Here is a 19,846-nt window from a genome sequence, read left to right as displayed (position 1 = left end):
TGAGCTTGTTTTTTTAAAATGTGCACAAAGGTATATATTTATGTGGAACTTGAAGTAATAGTAACACTAGTATGACGTTATTATGTGTAAAACTGCCATGGTTTATGTTGGCAATTGGGCTTGAATGTGTTGTAAAAACATATTGCAGTGTATTTGTGTATGTGGCTATTAATGTGTTTGTATTCATGAGTTTGGCTTTTCATTATGGCAAGGGATATTGGAAAGTGTGCTGCAAATGTTTGAGTCATTTTGTTTTGTTGTTGTTTACTGTCATAGTAGCATAGGGTATTATCCCATGTTGAAATGCAAGAGATTTGCACAGAACCTAAGCACAGAAAATGTTATAGGATTGCAGGTGTTCGATCCTGTTGATTGGAGCCGTAGAGAAATTGTCAAAGGCATTCTTTGTGATGGTCACTTGGTTGTGCACTGTAGCATAAGACCCCATGTTTTTAATTGGGGCTATTCGGCTCTGGTGAACTCAAGCCCGTATTTGATATTGATTTTGGTGTTGACTTGCTGAGTAATGTATGGCATGGCGTAAGAGGAACTGCCATAGAACTTTAATGGAAGGAATTTTGTCGTGGACATTGTATGAGATGTAATCTAGACTCTGGGTGGAAAAACAACATTTAAAATTTGATCAAAATGGAAGAGTGACATCACACATAGTCATATGCAAATGTGTGGGTTGTAATGTTGCCTAATTAGAATGAAGCCCCTGCATGGGAAGTGGCTTTCCGTGTAGCGACGGTAGCGACTGCTGAAGAGCAGTATGTGAGTGGGGGCGGGAGGTCACAGCAAGCTAATGCTGGCCCCTCCAGAATGCCCTGTGCTGAAAGAGTGGGGAAGTCATCCAGATCAAGGTGCAATGACAGAGCTCAGTATCTGAAAAAATCAGAGCTGCTATCGGGGGAAACAGACCAAGATAAACAAATGCACGAATATTAAATAAATATAGTCTCTCTTCCAGGTTGAGATAATGGACTCAAACATCTCAAGAGTGGGTGCACTTAGCTTCTGCGCCCAATCAAGCCCAGATTGGAGGCTCAGAGTGTTGGCGGATGTAGAAATCTGTGGTCTGCACCCTGGCCATACAGGTTGTGTGCAAGAACCACAAAGCAGGCAATTATTGGAATAAACCCAAATTGGTGTAGCTTTTCTCGCAGTTAGCATTCTGAAAACAGTATGGCGTGATCTTATAGTTGAACGTGCTACGAGACTGATAGGTCCAGCACTATGATTTTTCAAATCAAAGGTGCTATAGTTATGGGCACATGTGACCAGTGAACCTGCTGTGTGCCAGTGGAGAGTAGATGCTGCAGCTCTGTCAGGATACTGATGCAGAGGGGCACATGTGTATCCTATGCTTTTGGCATGGAGTTTCATGAAGTGGTGTTCTGTTTAGCAGGCCACCCTTTCTGAGATAGATCACCCGCATCATTTTATTATTATTACAAATCAAAAAACAGAGCTTTTACACCCTTGCCAGATGGCAATCCTTTAAAGAGTGTTCAAGCGATTCTTCGCGTTGACATTTGGAAACAGAGAAGGCGCATGCATATTGCAGCACAAGTGCAATATGTACCGCTGCGCGTTTCATTTCGCGAAGCAATTGGCTTTGCTCAGTTGTGCCAATGATCACATGATTCCCCTAGCGGGAATGCTAAGTATAGATTTGAAGGCTGACTCCTGGCACTGTGCCAGTTGGAAACAGTTTATAGAACTGGCCACATTGTAAAATTAGCCAATGAATATCGACATACTACAGGCAACGCATTGAAGCGTTTTCAGAAGATTGCATGCAAACATTTGCTAAAAGGTATTTGTAAATGAGTGATACTTTTAAATTGAAGGTGGATTACTTTTAAATTGTGTATATACTTTACATGACCCGCTGCATGGTAAATAAAACATATGCATTCACTAAGAACAATGTAAAGGATATCCTTACTTGCCACGGTTGAAAATCGGGGTAATCTGCACAGCTCCTGTTAGCAAATGGTCCTTTCCCGGCTGTACAAGCCTTCAAATCATGCAGGGATTGTGCAAAGGCATATATAGCATTATATGCTGAATAAGAAGCTCTGAAGTTGATCACATCATATGCCGATACATCAAGTGTTTCCAATTTTTCTGTTTGAGTACACAGTTGCTTTCCTTCTGGTGTCTTTCCAGTGGCTGTACTGTTCGATTCATCGGCCCATTGGCAGCTAAAGGCTTGTTCCCAGAACCGTTTCATGAAGATATCATCGGCAAATTTAGATGGATGGATACTGTAGAGGAATTCGGTAAATTGCGGCATCTCTCTGCTATATATTGCAAATCCCAGTGTGTTGTTCAGCGTTTGCCATAAGTCTTTTATGGAAAATACAGGAGAAGGGAACCAACTGGTGTTTGCAATCCAAACCTTACCAGTGATGTTCTGTAGAGAGATTTCTTTCAAAAGAGAAATCATCTGAGCTGAAAATGTAAGGCAGACTATAACCTTTGACGTAGACTGCCGTATCACATTGACAGCATGAGATACTGATTTCTGCGTCATCTGCATGGCCAACATTTCAAAGAAGTCAATGCAAATACCATACTTAGTAGCCTCTCCCTGTAGTTTGCGACCATTGTCAAGTCCATAGTCATTATTCGCGGCCAGAATGCCTATCCAGGTCCAGCCAAAGTGGAGCAATAGCTCAACGACACCAGAGGCGCGAGACTCATTACTTGCGATGGTACGGAGAAATGATGGAAACTGAATTTTATCACTCAGGTCTGGAAGCCCTGCACCATAGCTGATCTTTAAGGGCAGAAAAACACAATAACGTTAGGAATATTTCTCAGACACTTTTTCCACCACTAATGTATTGTGCTATATGCATAAGATTCTGCACATGCGTCTACTAAGAGAAAGTGAATACTTCAAGACCGTATGCTTCCTTCACAAACTTCTCATTGGCTGAACTTCTGGGATACCTTCCCAAGTGCTTTTAACCTTACCAGACCATACCAGACCTCCAGGCACCATAGATCTGCCAGCATGAGCATATGCTATGTCCACTCCACCATATTAAACTGATGTAGAATACCAAAACAGAAGCCAGAGGTGGTATTATATGGTATCCCAGTTGTTGCTATGCAGTAATGGATGAATATAGGTGTCATGAGGCTCTGGATAGAGGTAAGCCAACGCTGGCACAAAGAAAAGAACAAAGGCTACCAGAAAGTTCACAGAAATCTCTCTCTGCAATTTTATTTTAATATGCTGTAACAATGCACGGAATGTATTTTCTTTAATTAAATTCTAAAAGAAATTATCTGGTGTTTTTTTAACATTTTAGAGATTCTGTGTGTCCTTGAGTAGTTCATTAATTAACCATTAATTAACCATGATTATGTTAACATGCAGAATCGTCCATGAAAGAAGCAGAACTGCATTCTCACAAACAATGTTATGTTTTATAAAAAAGAAAAGGTCAGGCGTGCACTATAGTTCCCAGTCTTTTTAATCCTTAAACTAGTAATTACAGGGTTTGATCCCAGCAATGTTCAGAAATAACAGGGTTAAATCCCAAATGTAAGTGGTAACAGGGTTGGATCCCACAAAATGTTAAAAAAATATCCCCTGGTTTAAATCCCAACTGCCACAAAATGCTCAAAAAAATATACCAGGGTTAAATTTTTGGATCTATTGGTGCTAGACGGTGGTTCAAATGTACCCATTGCCTGCAGTTGAACGGTGTAAGATTGTTCTGCCCCCTTTCCTTTTTCGAACCTTGTAGAGATGATGCCCTCTAATGTGGCCCACAGGGAAGATGTGCCCATATCGTTACCATGGTTCCTTTACAAGACACTTTGTTTGCATATGTTGCAGGTGGCAAGATGTTCTTTCCACTGTGAAATAAGCCCACACTCCAGTTTTTTAGTGAGGGGCGAGATGGTCCTTAGCCTTTAACCTTCTTGAGATCTGCTCAGTGTATTTTGCAGTGGCTGATTGCAGATGCTGTTCACTGAAGAACTGATGCTGTGATGGGACTGACTGCAAAGGTGTACTACCACTGCCATGTGGCCTTTTGGACCATTTTTGGAAAGGATAGTTGAACACTGGAGCATGGGTAGTGTCTGAAGCTTTGCTTATTTGTATACAGCTTGCACTTGACACATGCATGGCTTTGTGAATGCCTGCAACCTTGTCTTCTGTCTCTTGGCCTCCCTTACTATCTGTGTTATCATCAACGTGGAGGTGTGGATTGTGAATCAGTAAATGGAGCATAATCTTAGTCCTGTCTTTCATTGTATCCAAGGAAGTCCGGAATACTTAGTTTGGGAATTTATAGGAAGCACCTCTTCTTCCTCCATGGATTGCTCTCTTGGCTACTGAGATTAAATCATTGCTTCTCTGTCTTGTGTCTTGGTCGGTGGTTGCATAGTTTCCTCCGTCTCCTCCTGAATGGCATCCACTAGCACCTGATCCATCTCCACAGGCACTGTATGCAGTATCACATTTCTTTCCATTGCGCTAGATTCTTTTGAGACAGATACCGCTGTTATTTTCCACAGGAAGAGATTTTAAGCTACCAATTGGCAGGCATGGCCAGCAAAACCTACGCAGTCTCTGAGCTTCTATAGCACAAACAGCTGCTGCTGAAGCAGGTTAAAAATGCCAAACCAATACATGTTTTCCCATGGCCTCTAGACTATTCCCTCCCACATTTGGGTAATGCAGAAGCTTCAGATAATGTTCATTTACTTTACATTTTGCCTTCAACAAATTCAAACATGGCAGTCACTGTCCAGTGACCAGCCGAGGAGAACAGCTGCTGAACACGTTTTTTGCATGGGACAAGGCGCACACTCGAGCTTAGCACATCTCTGGCTTCTCTAGCACGAGGATGCAGTTCAAATCTCAGTATCAGGGCCTTCTGTAACATAGTCTCTTTGCCATTCAAAGTCTCTTACTTCAGAGGGCCTGATACGACAAACAAACATTCAAAGGTTCCTTTCTCCTCAGGATTCTCATTTACAACTTCTTGCATCATTTTCAATTCACCCCGGGTCCCCTGCCCCGCGCTCAGACCCACTTTAACACAAAATCTTTAATTGGTCTCCCTCTGCTGGGCTTGGACCAGATTCGTGTATTTTTCCAAACTTTCTCTATTTCATGAAGACCGAAGGCTTTTGACTGTGCGCAGGATTTTGCTTGACTCGACGTATAACCACCTCGATTCACATTTATTCATTCACTTTAAAATCGTCTCCCTCCAGCGGGCTCGGATCAAATTGATCTACTTTCATTACTAATTGGTTGGATACCTTACAGAGACCTTCGATTCAGCACCCACGCAGTGCCGGACAACTCTGTCAAAGGTATTGTAGTGTGCTTTCAATCACTCATCAGCAGTTTAACTTCACTTGCATCTCTTATCAAATGCATTTTAACAATGTTCGTTCCAGCACTCACCAAACAATGTTGCTGCTTGCAACCTTGGCTTCAACACAGACCACTCTTGTATCGGTCTCCCCAACTCACTGGCAGTGTTGTTTTCACTGAAGCGGCTTTGTTCTTGGAGCCAGGGACAGTACCATGGTGGCTGGTGATTCTCCCCGCCTTGATTATTGATGCAGGAGGGCCCCTGGTATCTCCGACACACAATGCAGGATTCTTCAGCCTGTTTTCCTGGTCTTATGCTTTCCAGTCTCGAGGGCTCATGAAAGTAACGGTTCCTTGTCGAAAAAGTCAAAGGGACTTCCCTCGTTGTGATCCCCTTCTGTTTTGTCGTCTTTCTTCTCTCGTTAAACTGCCCTCTTGGAACTGCTGTTTCCTCATGTGTTTTGCCTCGCTCAGAGTGTGCTCTCATGCTCCACCTTTTATCCATGTGGGGAAGTGTAATGGAAGTCAGGTGTGAGTGATTGTCGATAACTGCCTGACCTCGCCTGACCATAATATTGGCACATATTTGTACATGGCTCGGGTGTTAGTCTGTTTTCCCTTAGAGCGGGCTGTCAGTAAGAAAGTGTTCATTTTGTGGAATGGGGGGGTAGAGTTCCTAAATATCCTAACCGGTAGGATCAGGTAAAGGTGCTACAAGGAAGGGGATACCGCATCTCACCATCTGGTGTCCCACTCCCCGAAGACCCCCCCACCCAAGTGATCCTCCCATACTGGTCCACCCTTAGGAACTGGATCCAAAAGCTATGGCCGTGTCCTGGCCACCTGGATGACAGATCTCTGGGGGCCAGTGGGTGAGACACCTTCTGGTTTCTCACAGAAGAGGGGAACTGGGGATGGGGGTAAGTGCTAGAATGTTCATTCTCGTTGGTGAGCAGCAGATGAATTGCATAGTGTGGTAAGTGCTATGCGGCTTGGAGCCACTTTGGGTAGATAGTGCAAGCCTACAGAATGAAGGCCAGTGGGTGCCGAGGCAAGTGCTGCAAGGTAGGCATAGGCTGGGGTGATTGGGTGTGGGAGTGCAGGAACGGAGGATACATGAGGGTCTTGGTGACCAATCATTGCGACTGTGAGATTAGCAGAGGAGGGAAGAAGAGAAGGAGCATGTGTAGGGGAAGTCTTGAGGTGCTTCCAGAATTTCAGGAGGTCCTGCTCAAGATGAAGAGGAAGGGGAAGGCTGTTCCATAAGAGGGAGCCAGCTGAGGAAAGTGATCAGACTCCAGCCCTCTGTTTAGAGAAATGTTTTACACACAGAGAGTTTGTGCCAGAGGACCGCAGAGGTCTAGAGGGAGAGTATTTAGTAAGAGAAAGTTGTAGATAGCATGTTCCCAGGCCGCAGACAACTTGTAGATGATGCAGAGGGATATGAATTTGATCAGTGCAGCAACCGGGAGCCAGTGAAGCATTTGTAGGGCAGGAGAGATGCAGTCACTGGGCTTAAGGCCAAGGATAAGTCTCACTGCCCTATTCTGGATTAGCTGAAGAGGTCGTAGAGTGGAAGAAGGTAGATTCAGGAGAAGGCTATTGCAGAAGTCATGCCTGCAGAGAACCAGGGCTCGGGTAACAGTGAGCTTCTGAGGGAAAGTGGGAAAGGGAGAATTTATTTGAGAAGGAAGAGTTGAAAGTGGGACTTCTTGGCAATATCCTGAGTGTGAGGGAGGAAGGAGAGAGAGGAGCCAAAGATGACTCCAAGGTTGCTGGCTTCAGATGAAGGAGAAGGGGGAGAGCCCATAGAGCTTGGCGAGAGTGAAGGGAGAAAATGGGGAGTGGGGGTTCCTATCGGAAATGATCTCAGTCTTGCTGGCCCTGAGGCAGAGATCGTTGGAAGTGCACCAGGACTAGATGGCAGACAGGCAGTCGAGATGATGGAAGATGCAAGAGGGTCAGCACGAAGTTTGAAAAAGAGTTGTGTGTCATCTGCGTAGCACTGGAAGCACATCTTCAATCGGGTTAGTAGCTAACATAGGAGGAAAACATCTAGACAGTTTTAAACCCTGGGGAAAATCAGCTAAGCAAATAGATAAATAGCTAAGAAAAAAGGTCCTTAAATGAAATCTTATTGAAGACAAGTTCTAAAAAAACGTGTATTTTTATTATTTTGAGGACATGTCATACAATAGTACAGGGTTTACATACAAATATCGCCAGCACAATACAACCTGTCATCCCGTAGAACAAAAATAGTACTAGTAATGCATTGCTACACAAGATTCCACAAATGAATTTAGCAAACTGTCCGCAATATCCCATGGGAATCTTAATCCAGGGTTTGCATTTCAGTACAATCATTATATTGAGCAGATCACCTGGTTTGTCCCACTTTGCAATTTATTTCCAAAGGTGACTTCCGTCCACGCACTCGAAGGCCAATGATAAATCAATGCAAATACAGTACATGGTATCCTCGTGATTCGGTCAGTATTTGTTCACCTTGCACTTCTTTGCCAGACAGTTTTCCAAAGTGGAATCGTTTTTATGGAAGCCAGACAGTGGTAATGATGTTAGAATCACACCATTCCAGTAGGGAAGTAATCAACAGGACATAACAAAGCAATACAACTATAACTCTCAGAGAGGTTGCTTCGATCTATTTTATAAATAGGAATACAAATGCTTCCTAGAAAGATTTCAAGAACAAAACAAATGTTAATGAATGCATAAAATAAAAAGAGTACACACTTTTTTCAGGGTCAGATGTTCTGTTGCGTTAGATACATTGAGATTAGCTCTTGCGTTGTATCATTTGGAATATGCCACATCTTTGCTAAGAGTCAGGAAGTCTGACAATGCACTAATGAAGACCATGTACAAAAGCTAATAATTCTTATTGAAAGAAAGATTAAAAACATAAAATAAATACAATGAAAATAACCAATTGCACACTGCAAGAAAATAACCAATTTCACAAAAAAAGAAATGAAAAACACTTTTTATATGTAAAATTGTCCCTTTAAATGCGCCGATCACCGCTTGGCATTATTTGCGCATTTACACTGCCCCCCCCAACACTCTGGGGCAGTCTGTGTGCCCTTTGTTGCCTGGCACCACACAGCATTTCCAAGATGGCCGCTGCCATCCTCCCATACTGAGAAGGCCCCTTGGAGTTCCACTTCCCCCGCATCCCATCATCCAGATTGGCTGCTACTCTCTACATTTGGCCTATTGGGGAATCAGCAGGCTTTAGCCCGCCCCCTCTTCAAAGGCCCACATCTAAGGCCCTGTCTGCCCTGTCAGTGTCTGGCCGGGCTTCCGGGCCCTACTCTCTTACAACTACAATCAAAGATGCTCCATAATGTTGGATACTCCACCCACGCACCTCTGGACTGTGACATCCCCATTCTTGACATCACATGAGTACTGAATGTTGCTGGTGTCACTCCCTGAGCTACATTTCCACTGACCCCATCTCTCTACTACTGTGTTGCAATTCCTGCGTCATCCTGCACAGTGTGTCGGTTAGTGTAAAAATCAAATTTAGGTGTGCCTTCATCCTGCATTGTATGTGTCTGTAAGTGTAAAATTCGAAATTAGATGTGTCTTCATCCTGCATTGAATGTGTCTGTTAGTGTAAAATTCGAAATTAAGTGTGCCTTCATCCTGCATTGTATGTGTCTGTTAGTGTAAAATTCAAATTTAGTTGTGCCGTTGCCCTCTATAGTTTGTGTCTGTTAGTGCAAAAATCGAATTTAGGTGTGCCTTCATCCTGAAATGTATGCCTGTTAGTGTAAAATTCGAAATTAGATGTGTCTTCATCCTGCATTGTATGTGTCTGTTAGTGTAAAATTCGAATTAGGTGTGCCTTCACCCTACATAGTTTTTTTGTACTCTTAACACCCACTTGGTCAACTGTGTATCAGGTTCAGACCTGTGCATTGCAGCACACACACCACCACACCCCTCTCGCTTTCTTTCTGCCTCTCACTTCCTCTTTTCGCTCCGAGATGGAACTCTCCATCTTCCCAATGTACTACAATGTCTACACCATCACCTATCCTCCCTCTCTCACAAAACGTGGACGGAAAAAGCATAAAAAAGACATCCTTGCTACAAACCCTGGCCTCCCAATTGCAGACACCTATGTCAGTGCATCCTCAAGAGAAATCTTCACTGACATCCTCTTCTCTGTTCCATCTTCTGGCCTATGGACCTCTCACCTACCTGCCACTCTCACACCTTACTCTTCCACATCCATTAATGGTGGCACCAAGTGGAAAGTCCTCCTTACAGGCTTATTCTCATCTCGCTGCTACATCAATGTCTACCCCATGGGCACAGTCCTGGTGCGAGGCCCTCAAGCCAACCTCCTTCCCTTTGACCGGATCCTGTCTTCTCTCATCAATTTCCTTCCTTCTCCTGCCTCTCTGCCTTCTAGCCCATCTGCTCCACCACTTCTGACAGAAGCCCCACGCCTGACACTGTGCCTCAAAAAACCTTCAAAGGCAGCAACCGTCTCCACCTGGCAACCCTAATCTCACACTCATCCATCAAACACTCTGCTGACACCTTCCTTTTCCATGAAGACACTGACCTGGACATACTTGCACTCACTGAAACTTGGTTCAATGAAAGCTCAGTAACTTCTTTGACGCACTTCTACCGATGGCTTTAAGATCACCTCAAAGCCTCGACCCCACCATGCTGGCGGTGGGGTTGCCTTAATGTTCCCGGAGTGGATTCCTTCTTCCATCCTACCCACTCAGCCCTATTCGTCCTTTGAGAGCTTAGTATGCAAATTAGTCATCTCTCCTTCCTCCACCTTGATCATTGCTACCATCTACCGCCCCCCAGGCACTTCTCTGTTCCTCTCTGAGTGGTTGGACTTCTGTTCCTCCCTTCTCTCTACCACCTCCAACCTGCTACTACTATGTGACTTCAACATTCACCTAAACTCCACTTGCACAGCAACCACCCTCTTCACTGACCTTTGCTCCTCCCTATCCCTCTCCATTCTTTCCTCTGGTCTACCCATGATGCTGGACACACGCTAGACGCCATCATCCACTCCAACCTCTCTCTACTCCCCTGATCACTCCTGCCTCCTGGTCTGGCCACTCTCTCCTCACCTCTCAACCGGGTCCCTATGGCCCTTTGAAATCTCCTCAGAAAGCTCTGCCAACCTTGTTCATGACCATCCGTCCAATGAAACAAGTGTCAGCTGCGGCCTTCTCTTCCACTTTTATCCCCCCTTGCCCACCCAACACAGACTATACCACTGATTCTGTCCTCAGCAACCTCTAGCTGTCCATTACCAACACTCTTGACATCCTTGCCCCAGTCATCAGGATCCGCCTGACACCTGCCTCCAAACGTAACACCTGGTACAACTCTGAACTTGCAGACCAAAAATGAAAGTGCAGGGCTGCTGAACAGAAGTGGCACACTTCAGGCTCACCCTCTGACAAACTGGCCTGCCACCTGACCCAGAGACACTACAGACTCTCCATCCATACCAAAAAAAGAGCACACATTCAGGCATGAGTGTCCAATGCATCCAACAACATGGCTGAACTCTTCAAAATCTGCAGGGAACTTGCCAACCCGTCTGCAGCATCTTCTGCCCCAACTACTTCCCAGGCCCTTTGCAATGCACTCGCCTCTCACTTCATTTCCAAAACCCAGGACATACTGAACAGCCTTGTCATACACTCTTCCAACCCAACCCTCCCCTTCAGCCCCTACCACTCACCTTCCTCCTTCTCCTCCTTCGCTCCTGTCTCCCCTGAAGATGTCACCAGAGTTGTCAACTCCATGAAGGTCTCTTCCAAACAGGTTGCCCCATGCTCTTCCATCAAGGATAACATCTCCTCTCTTGCCCCTGCTCTTGCTGATCTCTGCAACCACTCCTTTGCTACTGGTTCATTTCCATCCTCCCTCATGCACTCCCTTGTGCGCCACCTCCTTAAAAAACCCTCTGCAGACTCTTCCTGAACAGCCAAATTCCACCCCATCTCCACCCCCACCCCTCTTCCTGGGGAAACTGCTCGAGAAGTTGGCCCTCCCCCAACTCATCTCTCATACCGAACTTGTTGGCGGTCTACACAACCACCAATCTGGATTCTGCGCATCCAGAGGCATGGAAACTTCTCTTCTGAACACCTGTGAAGAACGGCTTGCATTCCTTGATTCCAAATTCCCTGCTGTCCTCACCCTCCTGATCTCTCTTTTGCATTTGACACAGTGAATCATTCCATCCTCATAAAAATGCTCCATGATACCCTTGGTATCTTGGAGCGGGCACTGTACTGGATTACCTCCTTCCTAACTGACCATTCCTCTAAAATCATTCTGGGCCCTTTCTTCTCCCCCACTTCCTCCGCCACCTGTGGCATCGCCCAGGGCTCTAGTCTTTCTACCTGGCTATTTAACATATATCTTTCTTTGCCGACACACCTCATTTCCTCCTTCGCCCCAACTTCCAGTGCTATGCTGACACACAACTCTTCTTCAAGCTTCCAACTGATGCTCTTGTACCTTCCTTCATCCCTGACTGCCTCTCTGCCATTCAGGCCTGAAGCACAGCTAATGACCTCTGCCTCAATGCCAGCAAAACAGAGATTCTCACTATTGAGTCTCCTGCACCCTACTTCTTCACTTCACTTTGGCCTTCCTCCATGGGCTCTTTACCTTACCCCCTCCTCGACTGCCTTTCCTTCATCCCTCCTATTCAGGACATTGTCAAGAAGTCCCACTTTCAGCTCTTCCTTCTCAAAGGAACTCTACCCTTCCTCACCTTTGCCCAGAGACTCAAGGTTACCCGTGCTCTGGTTCTCTCCAGGCTAGACTATTGCAACAGCCTCCCCCTTAATCTTCCTTTGTCCACCCTGCGACCCCTCCAGCTAACCCAGAATAGGGCAGCAAGACTTATATTTGGCCTGAAGCCCAGGCACTGCATCTCTCCTGCCCTACAAAGTTTTCACTGGCTCCCGGTCTCAGCATGGATTAAATTGAAATCCCTCTGTATCATCCACAAGGCTATCTGGGGCCAGGGACCATTCTATCCTCAACGCTTCCTGACAAAATACTCTCCTTCTAGACTCCTGTGTTCCTCTGGCACCAACTCCCTGCGTGTGAAGCGGTTTGCTAAACAGACAGCTGGTGGTCAATCACTGTCCTCTGTGTGCTCCCTTCTGTGGAATAACCTCCCTCTCCTTCTGCGTGTTGAGCATGACCTCCTCAAGTTCTGAAAAAGCCTTGAGACCTTTTTCTTTAGCTCTTCCTTGTCCTCCTCTCTTCTCTGTTAATCATACAGTAGCGTGACTGATGTGCAGGGCCCTTATGTTTCCTCAGGGCCCTGACTTCCCACATCTCTCACCCCAGCCGCTGCCTTTACTGCACTTGCTTAGGCTCACTCTCCCCACGGGAGGTGGCACTTACGTTTTCTCTTCTTAGCACTTCACCCTGAGCAGTTCTCCTTGAGCACCATAGCACCTATCCATTAGCCCCCTCCCCTCTGGACTTGAACGTTCTGAACACTCACAAAGCATAGTAGGTTTGTCTCCCCTCCCTTTTATTCTCGTGATTGGTTTGTACTATTAATTCAATTATTTATCTCTATTGTAATTCATTGTCTATCTTCCCCTATACCCACCCTGTTGCCCCGTGGGTGCTTTGATACAGTTTTGCTAATTGTATAAGAGCCTAACAAGTGACCAATAAATAAAATAAAATAAATAAATAAGTAACCAGGTAAACTAGCCACATTTATTATTTTACCTGTTTTTAAATCAAATTCTCCCCAAATGTTAGTATTTGTTTATAAAAATGGGTTTTAGTTTATATTATTTTTTTGTTTACTAGAAACAGAGTAACCTCTTGCATGTCCCGGTTCCATTCAGATGGCCATTTGTTGCACTTGCCTACTATATTTCCATCCAGGAAGGTATAGTTTAAAATAAAAGGTGAGCACCAGTAACTCCAGCACCTTTCTAGTACTTCTCCATTACCTTAACCTGGAGTGACCCATACTTCTAGCCAGTAGTATTTTCTGTTTCATTAAATCGTTTTTAATTTTCAAACAAAATAATATAAATTTTTTTATTGTCTTAAAATACCACATTATTTTTTCCTTGAACTTCATTGAAGATATTTTCTATAGATGATAGCTTTACTCCTTTATTTTCTGTATTCTTTCTTGTTTGCTGAGTTATTTTTCAGAATAGGAATTCACAACTTCTAGGTATTTCAAACACCATTTTTCACATACAGATACAGGGCCATTTCATAAAGTGGTCCAGGTGCAGAAACCAGAGTCAAAATGCCCCTTGCCTTCTGCACCTGAAACTCCATCTATGTAGGAGCCCTAATACTCTACAGGTTTGCATGTAGCAGGAGGGACTCTCTAAGGGTACCTGAGACCTGCAGACAGTCCCTCTTTGGTAGGTACCTGCATCAGTACCTGCATGTGTATTGGCCTCATGAGCCCAAGTGGGTGGAGGTCTTAGGTGAGCCCCCAGCCAAGTGGATACACAGTGGATACGTTCCTTAATAATGTAATTTGGTGGCTGTTACATGTTGACATACATGTTACGTGTTGTCCGCCACCACATTTTTGTCGTTTCCCAGGCAGAGTGCAAAAAATGCAGGGCTAGAAATGTGCCATACACACTCAGGAGAGTGCCCAGAGGCTCCATGTAAAGGTTAAAGAGGATCAGTGGCAGGATAGAGTCTTGCATGACTGAATGAGAGTCACAAAAAACCTATTTTGAAAAGAGCACACCTAATTTGTCAAACTATTTGTGGTGTTTCCAGGATAATTTGTGGGGTTCCGGGGAGAAAAACAACCTTGCCACTAGGTTGTATTAATCTATGTAAAACCAACAGATGTCCATATACTTATGGAACTCTCCCGTCCCCTGCACACCCTTTGAATTGTAAACACAATCAAAATTTTATAACATTTATAATGCTCATGGATAAGAAGAATTTAGGATACCAGTTTTTTGTAAAAAGAATTGTGTATTCACATTAAATGCTGTGATTCACAGGGTATTAATTTCATTTTAGTACATCAAATCATTTATTTCTGTATTGAAATCATACTACAATAAACATAATTAAAGGACAGTACAATTCGTGCCACTTCCTTATTGAACTATTTGTTCCCATGGGTCAACATTGTTTTAACTTAAAACTTCAACGCGTTTCAGGGTTTAGATACCCCTTCTTCAAGAGTTCTTCACCTACTTTCACTTTTTCTCTCTTGTACTTTTATCTTCAATCACCTATAACGTATAATTTCGTAGTCAAATAGTGTTTTCTTGATAAATATTGTTCTGTCATATTACCATAGCATCAGATTTTTGTGAATCTTTGGTAGTCCATAGAAAATGGGAGTAATGGGGTGCATGTTAGTCAAGAATTGTTTTGTTTTGTTCGAGAACAAAAATCTAAGGACCCCACCACTTAGGCCCATCATTGCAGGCACAGACAGCATCTTCAACCCCTTGGCCATATATGTAGACAAGGCTCTACAACCAATAGTACAAGCTACATCTACATATCTAAAATATACCACCGACTTCCTGAACCATTTGACAGCCTTGACAAATGTTAATTGTGAGGATTTATTAGTCTCTTTTGACGTACAAAGTCTCTACACCTCCATGCCACACCAGGATGGATTGGATGCATTGGAATGGGCATTATTACAAAATGACTGTGAAGCTAACAAAATCTTTATTTTAGAATTCAGTAAGATCATACTCGTAAACAATTACTTCAGATACAAAACTCAATATTACCTACAAGCAGCAGGAACTTCAATGGGGTCTTCAATGGCCCCTGCGTATGCAAACCTTTTTATGTTTCACCTGGAAAAGAATTGGATTCTAATACCAATGAAATGGAAAGACAAACTGATAACCTGGAAAAGGTTTATTGACAATGTTTTCGCAATATGGAGAGGAGAACGCACTGAATTGGATGAATTCCGGCAATACATCAATTCAGCACATGACAGGATAAAATTCACCATGGAAGTAGGAACTCCCAAATTACACTTTTTGGACGTGGAATTAGAAATCAAAGCAGAGGGAATTACCACCAATATATACCACAAACCGACAGATGTCAACAATACTTTACATTTCCAAAGCCATCATCGAGAACATCTAATGAACAACCTACCTTATAGTCAATTCCTTCGGCTTAAAAGAATTATTTCATCCACAGAAACTCTAAAACAGGAAAACTCTCTAATGACAGAAAAATACAAAGAAAGAGGCTATCCAGAAACCGTCATTAAAAAAGCAGAAGAGAAAACAAATGGATTGGAAAGAAAAGACTTATTAATTGCTAAGAATAAATCTAAGGAGATTCCATTCTTGTACGCAATAAGATATTCGGCCCAAAGTCACCACATAACACGAATGATCAAGAAAAATTGGAGAATCATCGAATTAGACCCTCAATTGAAAAGATTATTTCCGGAACTACCCATAATTGCTTACAAGAGAGGGCGGAACTTTAGGGACCAACTGGTGAAGGCAGAAAGACCCCGATTGGACACCCAATGGACACTAACCAAGAAAAAAGCAGGCACCTTTCCATGTCTCAGTTGTGGCAATTGCAACAACATAATAAAGGGCAATTATGTAAGACACCCAAACAATGGTAACAAAATCCCAATACATGACTATGCAACACGTGATACAAAATCAGTCATCTACGGATTAAGTTGCCCCTGTGGTATCTATTACGTGGGTCAAACCCAGATAAAAGCAAAAGAACGCTGGAACGAGCATAAGAGTAACATAATGACGACCAACACACACTCATCAGTTGCCAGACACTTTGCTATGAAAAAACACAATATAGCACAATTAAAAGTGATAATACTCGGAATTGTGAAGAAATCCCAAAGAGGAGGCAATCATGGAAAACTGATGAATCACAGAGAAATCTATTGGATTGACAAATTGAACAGTCAGGTACCAAATGGAATGAATGAGGATTACAGCCTTGCCTGCTTTCTTTAAAGAATACTAAATAGAAAAAGCAGTCATGTTAAAAAAGGTGAGGGTTTAGGCATACAAGAGTTTCAGATCATTTATAAGAAATCATCAATATATGTAAATATCTTTATTCTATTGACAAATTTAGACATTGTTCACCTCCTACAACATCTTGTCAAAAGAATTCTTCTAAGTATTGTATTTCTAGAGTTTTGTGATAAAATAATGATGACATATATGATAGTTATGGTGGTACAATGATGTAAGAATGAATAGCTTTGCTTTACTTAGAATGTGAGCATATTACCGTCATCAGGGAATAAGCATTTGGATGACCCGGAGCGTGCCCCCTTAAATTAGCCTGTATCAAGTTCAGGGAATCCACAAGACAAATAGAAATCCCAACACATGTTGTGAGTGAAATCGAAGGATAGATATTTCCACCAATAGAATTCAACTATTATAGAACACTACGGTACTTTGAGCTACTTAGTTTTGCCTAGATAGACTCCAATCGTTGAACTAGAAGTATTATTTAAAAAACGTTTTCGTCTTTCATGACATTTTTAAAAATATATTTTCCAGCGTACCAGCAGTTAAATAATAAAGGCACAAGCATCTAAACAAAAACAAAAAAGAGAAAGAGTTTACAGACGCATACGTCACTCTTGATCGTCATCACGACGCACGCAAATGTAATTGGACAAGACAAGTTAACACAGACTCTAAGGTAACGGCACCTTATTGATACTCCTATTCTCAAACAGACTGTGTTCTCCAAAATGTGCATACTCTCTGTTTTTCTGGCTAAAAGAGACCTGCTATATACCAGGTTTTTTTTACATTTAGCTTATTTTTTATTGTTTTTTAGAATGCTTACAATTGAAAAATAGGACACCTTTTTTTAACACAAAATTAGACTGAATGAAACCCAGAGCTTGAAATGAACATCCATATGATTATTTCAGTCATTGATACTATGGTAATATGACAGAACAATATTTATCAAGGAAACACTATTTGACTACGGAATAATATGTTATAGGTGACTGAAGATAAAAGTACAAAAAAGAAAAAGTGAAAGTGGGTGAACAACTCTTGAAGAAGGGGTATCTAAACCCCGAAACGTGTCGAGTTGAAGTTTTAAGTTAAAACAATGTTGACCCATGGGAAGAAATAGTTCAATAAGGAAGTGGCACGAATTGTACTGTCCTTTAATTATGTTTATTGTATTATGATTTCAATACAGAAACAAATGATTTGATGTACTAAAATGAAATGAATACCCTGTGAATCACAGCATTTAATGTGAATACACACTTTTTTTTAGAAAAAACTGGTATCCTAAATTGTTTTTATCCATGAGCATTATAAATGTTATAAAGTTCTGAATGAGAGTCGGTTGCAATGCAACATCTTCCTGTGTACAGCCGGGAGTCTGCCCGAGAGGTAGGAAGTAAACCAATTCAGGACAGTGCCAGTGACTCCCATCCTGTTGGTGACAAGGGAGAGGAGAATGCAGTGATCAACCATGTTGAATGCGGCTGAGAGTTCAAGGAGGACGAGGAACCATGAGTTGGCCTTATCCAGGATTTGTAGGGCATTGTCTACCGCTTGTATAGTGGCTATCTCAATGCTGCACTTCGGGCAGAACCCCAGACAAATAGTCGCGTAGGAGGTGTCATTTTCCAATTCTGGCGAGCAGTTATGTAGCGACTACTTTGGCCCAGATTTTACTGATAAACAGGGTGTTACTAATGGGCAGGTAGTTGGCCAGGTTCTCTAGGTCTGGTGTGATGAGACAAGGAGGGGGAACAGAGGGAGGACACAACAAAGATCTTATTTGCCCTTGTGTCCATCAGATTACGCAAGAGCAGTGAAGGGGAAAGGGCGAAGTGTAAAGGGGGGGTGTATAGGTGCAGGTAATCAAGAGTGCAGCCAGCGGGTGGCTCAGTGCAGGTAATCAGAAAGTGCAGCCACCTGGTGGCTCATAAGTGCAGAGAGAGGGGACTGTAGGCTTACAGATACAGAACACAAGTGCTGGGGAGCCAGGAGGCAGTGCGAAATGCAACTGGACAGGCAGAGACCTGGGCCCAAAATTGAGAGGGTGGCCAGGTGACCAGTGCGTGCAACAGACGGGCCATCAGCAGGGGAGAGGAAGATAGAACGCGGAAGCGGAAACAGTAATGCACTCACCAGACATTTTTCTCATTTTCAGGGAGATTTCATACATCTCTTATGTGTTGCACCTCCAAATTAGATTTAGCAGCTATTGGGTCTCATCACGAGTTGGGCAGGGCTATTAGCCCTACCGCCAAACCCCCGGCTCTATTAGCGCTGGATCACGGGTTTGGCAGAATGCTAAGTCCTCATTCCCCATTGGGCCCATTCGGGAATTTTTCATTCCCCATTGTGCACAATGGGGAATGTTCAGCGCTATTACCGCCGGCGGTAAAACAGCCGTAAATCAGCAAAATCGCAGCGGATTTGCCCCCAGCTCAGAGCTGGGGCAAAATATGCTAAGCCCGTGATTTGGCAGACCCTTAAATGCAGCGGTAATAGTGTGACCACCGCATTTAAGGGTTACCGCCAAACTCGTGATGAGGCCCATATATGTACCTTCGCATGGAGGGAGGGGAATCTTGCATCGCTATGTGGACAAAACAATAAAAATGCCTTAAAACCTGCCACAACTGCTACAAATACCCATGAGAACTAAAATGTACTTTCTGAAAAAGATGGCATTGATTTTAACCCTGGTGATTGCAAAATAGCCAATCCTTTAAAAGAGCCATCACTGTGATGGCCTTGACAATGCATCATAGAACAATGTAAAGATGTCATGAAGTTGTACTTGGAATGTTGGTGTTGTTCTCTGTCCCGCGACTCTGTTGTTCTTCAGAGTGCAGTGGTCGCGAGACAGAGACAGGACCGTTGATGAAACAAAAGTTGCATCGGGCTCCGAGAGGGCCGGCGTTGAATAAAACTTTATAATTATCCATCGCCTCCATCGACTTTTTTACAAACAACCGGCTGCCGTCAACTGAACAAAAAATACCTATTAATGCAGCACAATGGTGAAAACATGTCAATTGGGTTGGCCTGGTAGAGACTGGATTTTTTTGCAGTGAAATTCTACATCTCCCCCCAAACTTAGACAGTAACTCGGATTTACTACATGGTGCTGAACGGGCTCTGGCACAAAACTGGAGCTAGCTCTCTCTAGCCCGAACTAAACATGAAACTGGATTAATGGTATCATATTTTACAGTGTAAACAATTTAAATTGATATAAACAGCACATGCATTTCAACAGATTATGATATTGACATTGAACAATCCACACACCCTGCGGGCATTTCATACCTGAGGGTACCTACTGAGACCCAGGATTCTTGCCATTGCCATGGACGCTGTTGAGGACACTTCACCAATGATGGCAGCTGGTCTTAAC

At 43.3% G+C, this 19,846-nt stretch overlaps 1 protein-coding gene across 1 annotated transcript in view; it reads right to left on the bottom strand.

Moving 5' to 3' along the window:
• Positions 1–19,846, bottom strand: part of LOC138579955 (extracellular calcium-sensing receptor-like) — a 160,143-nt gene that overhangs the window by 125,041 nt on the left and 15,256 nt on the right. Inside the window, exon 2 of the mRNA XM_069650180.1 lies at positions 1,955–2,791. Coding sequence (XP_069506281.1) covers positions 1,955–2,791 — 837 coding nt within the window. The remainder of the gene's footprint in view (positions 1–1,954; positions 2,792–19,846) is intronic.

This window comes from Ambystoma mexicanum, chromosome 3p, assembly GCF_040938575.1.
Source record: "Ambystoma mexicanum isolate Mex_15411 chromosome 3p, UKY_AmexF1_1, whole genome shotgun sequence".
Taxonomy (NCBI): Eukaryota; Metazoa; Chordata; class Amphibia; order Caudata; family Ambystomatidae; genus Ambystoma; species Ambystoma mexicanum.
The sequence above is the reverse complement of the archived record's forward strand: the minus strand, read 5'-3'. Positions and strand labels throughout refer to the sequence as shown.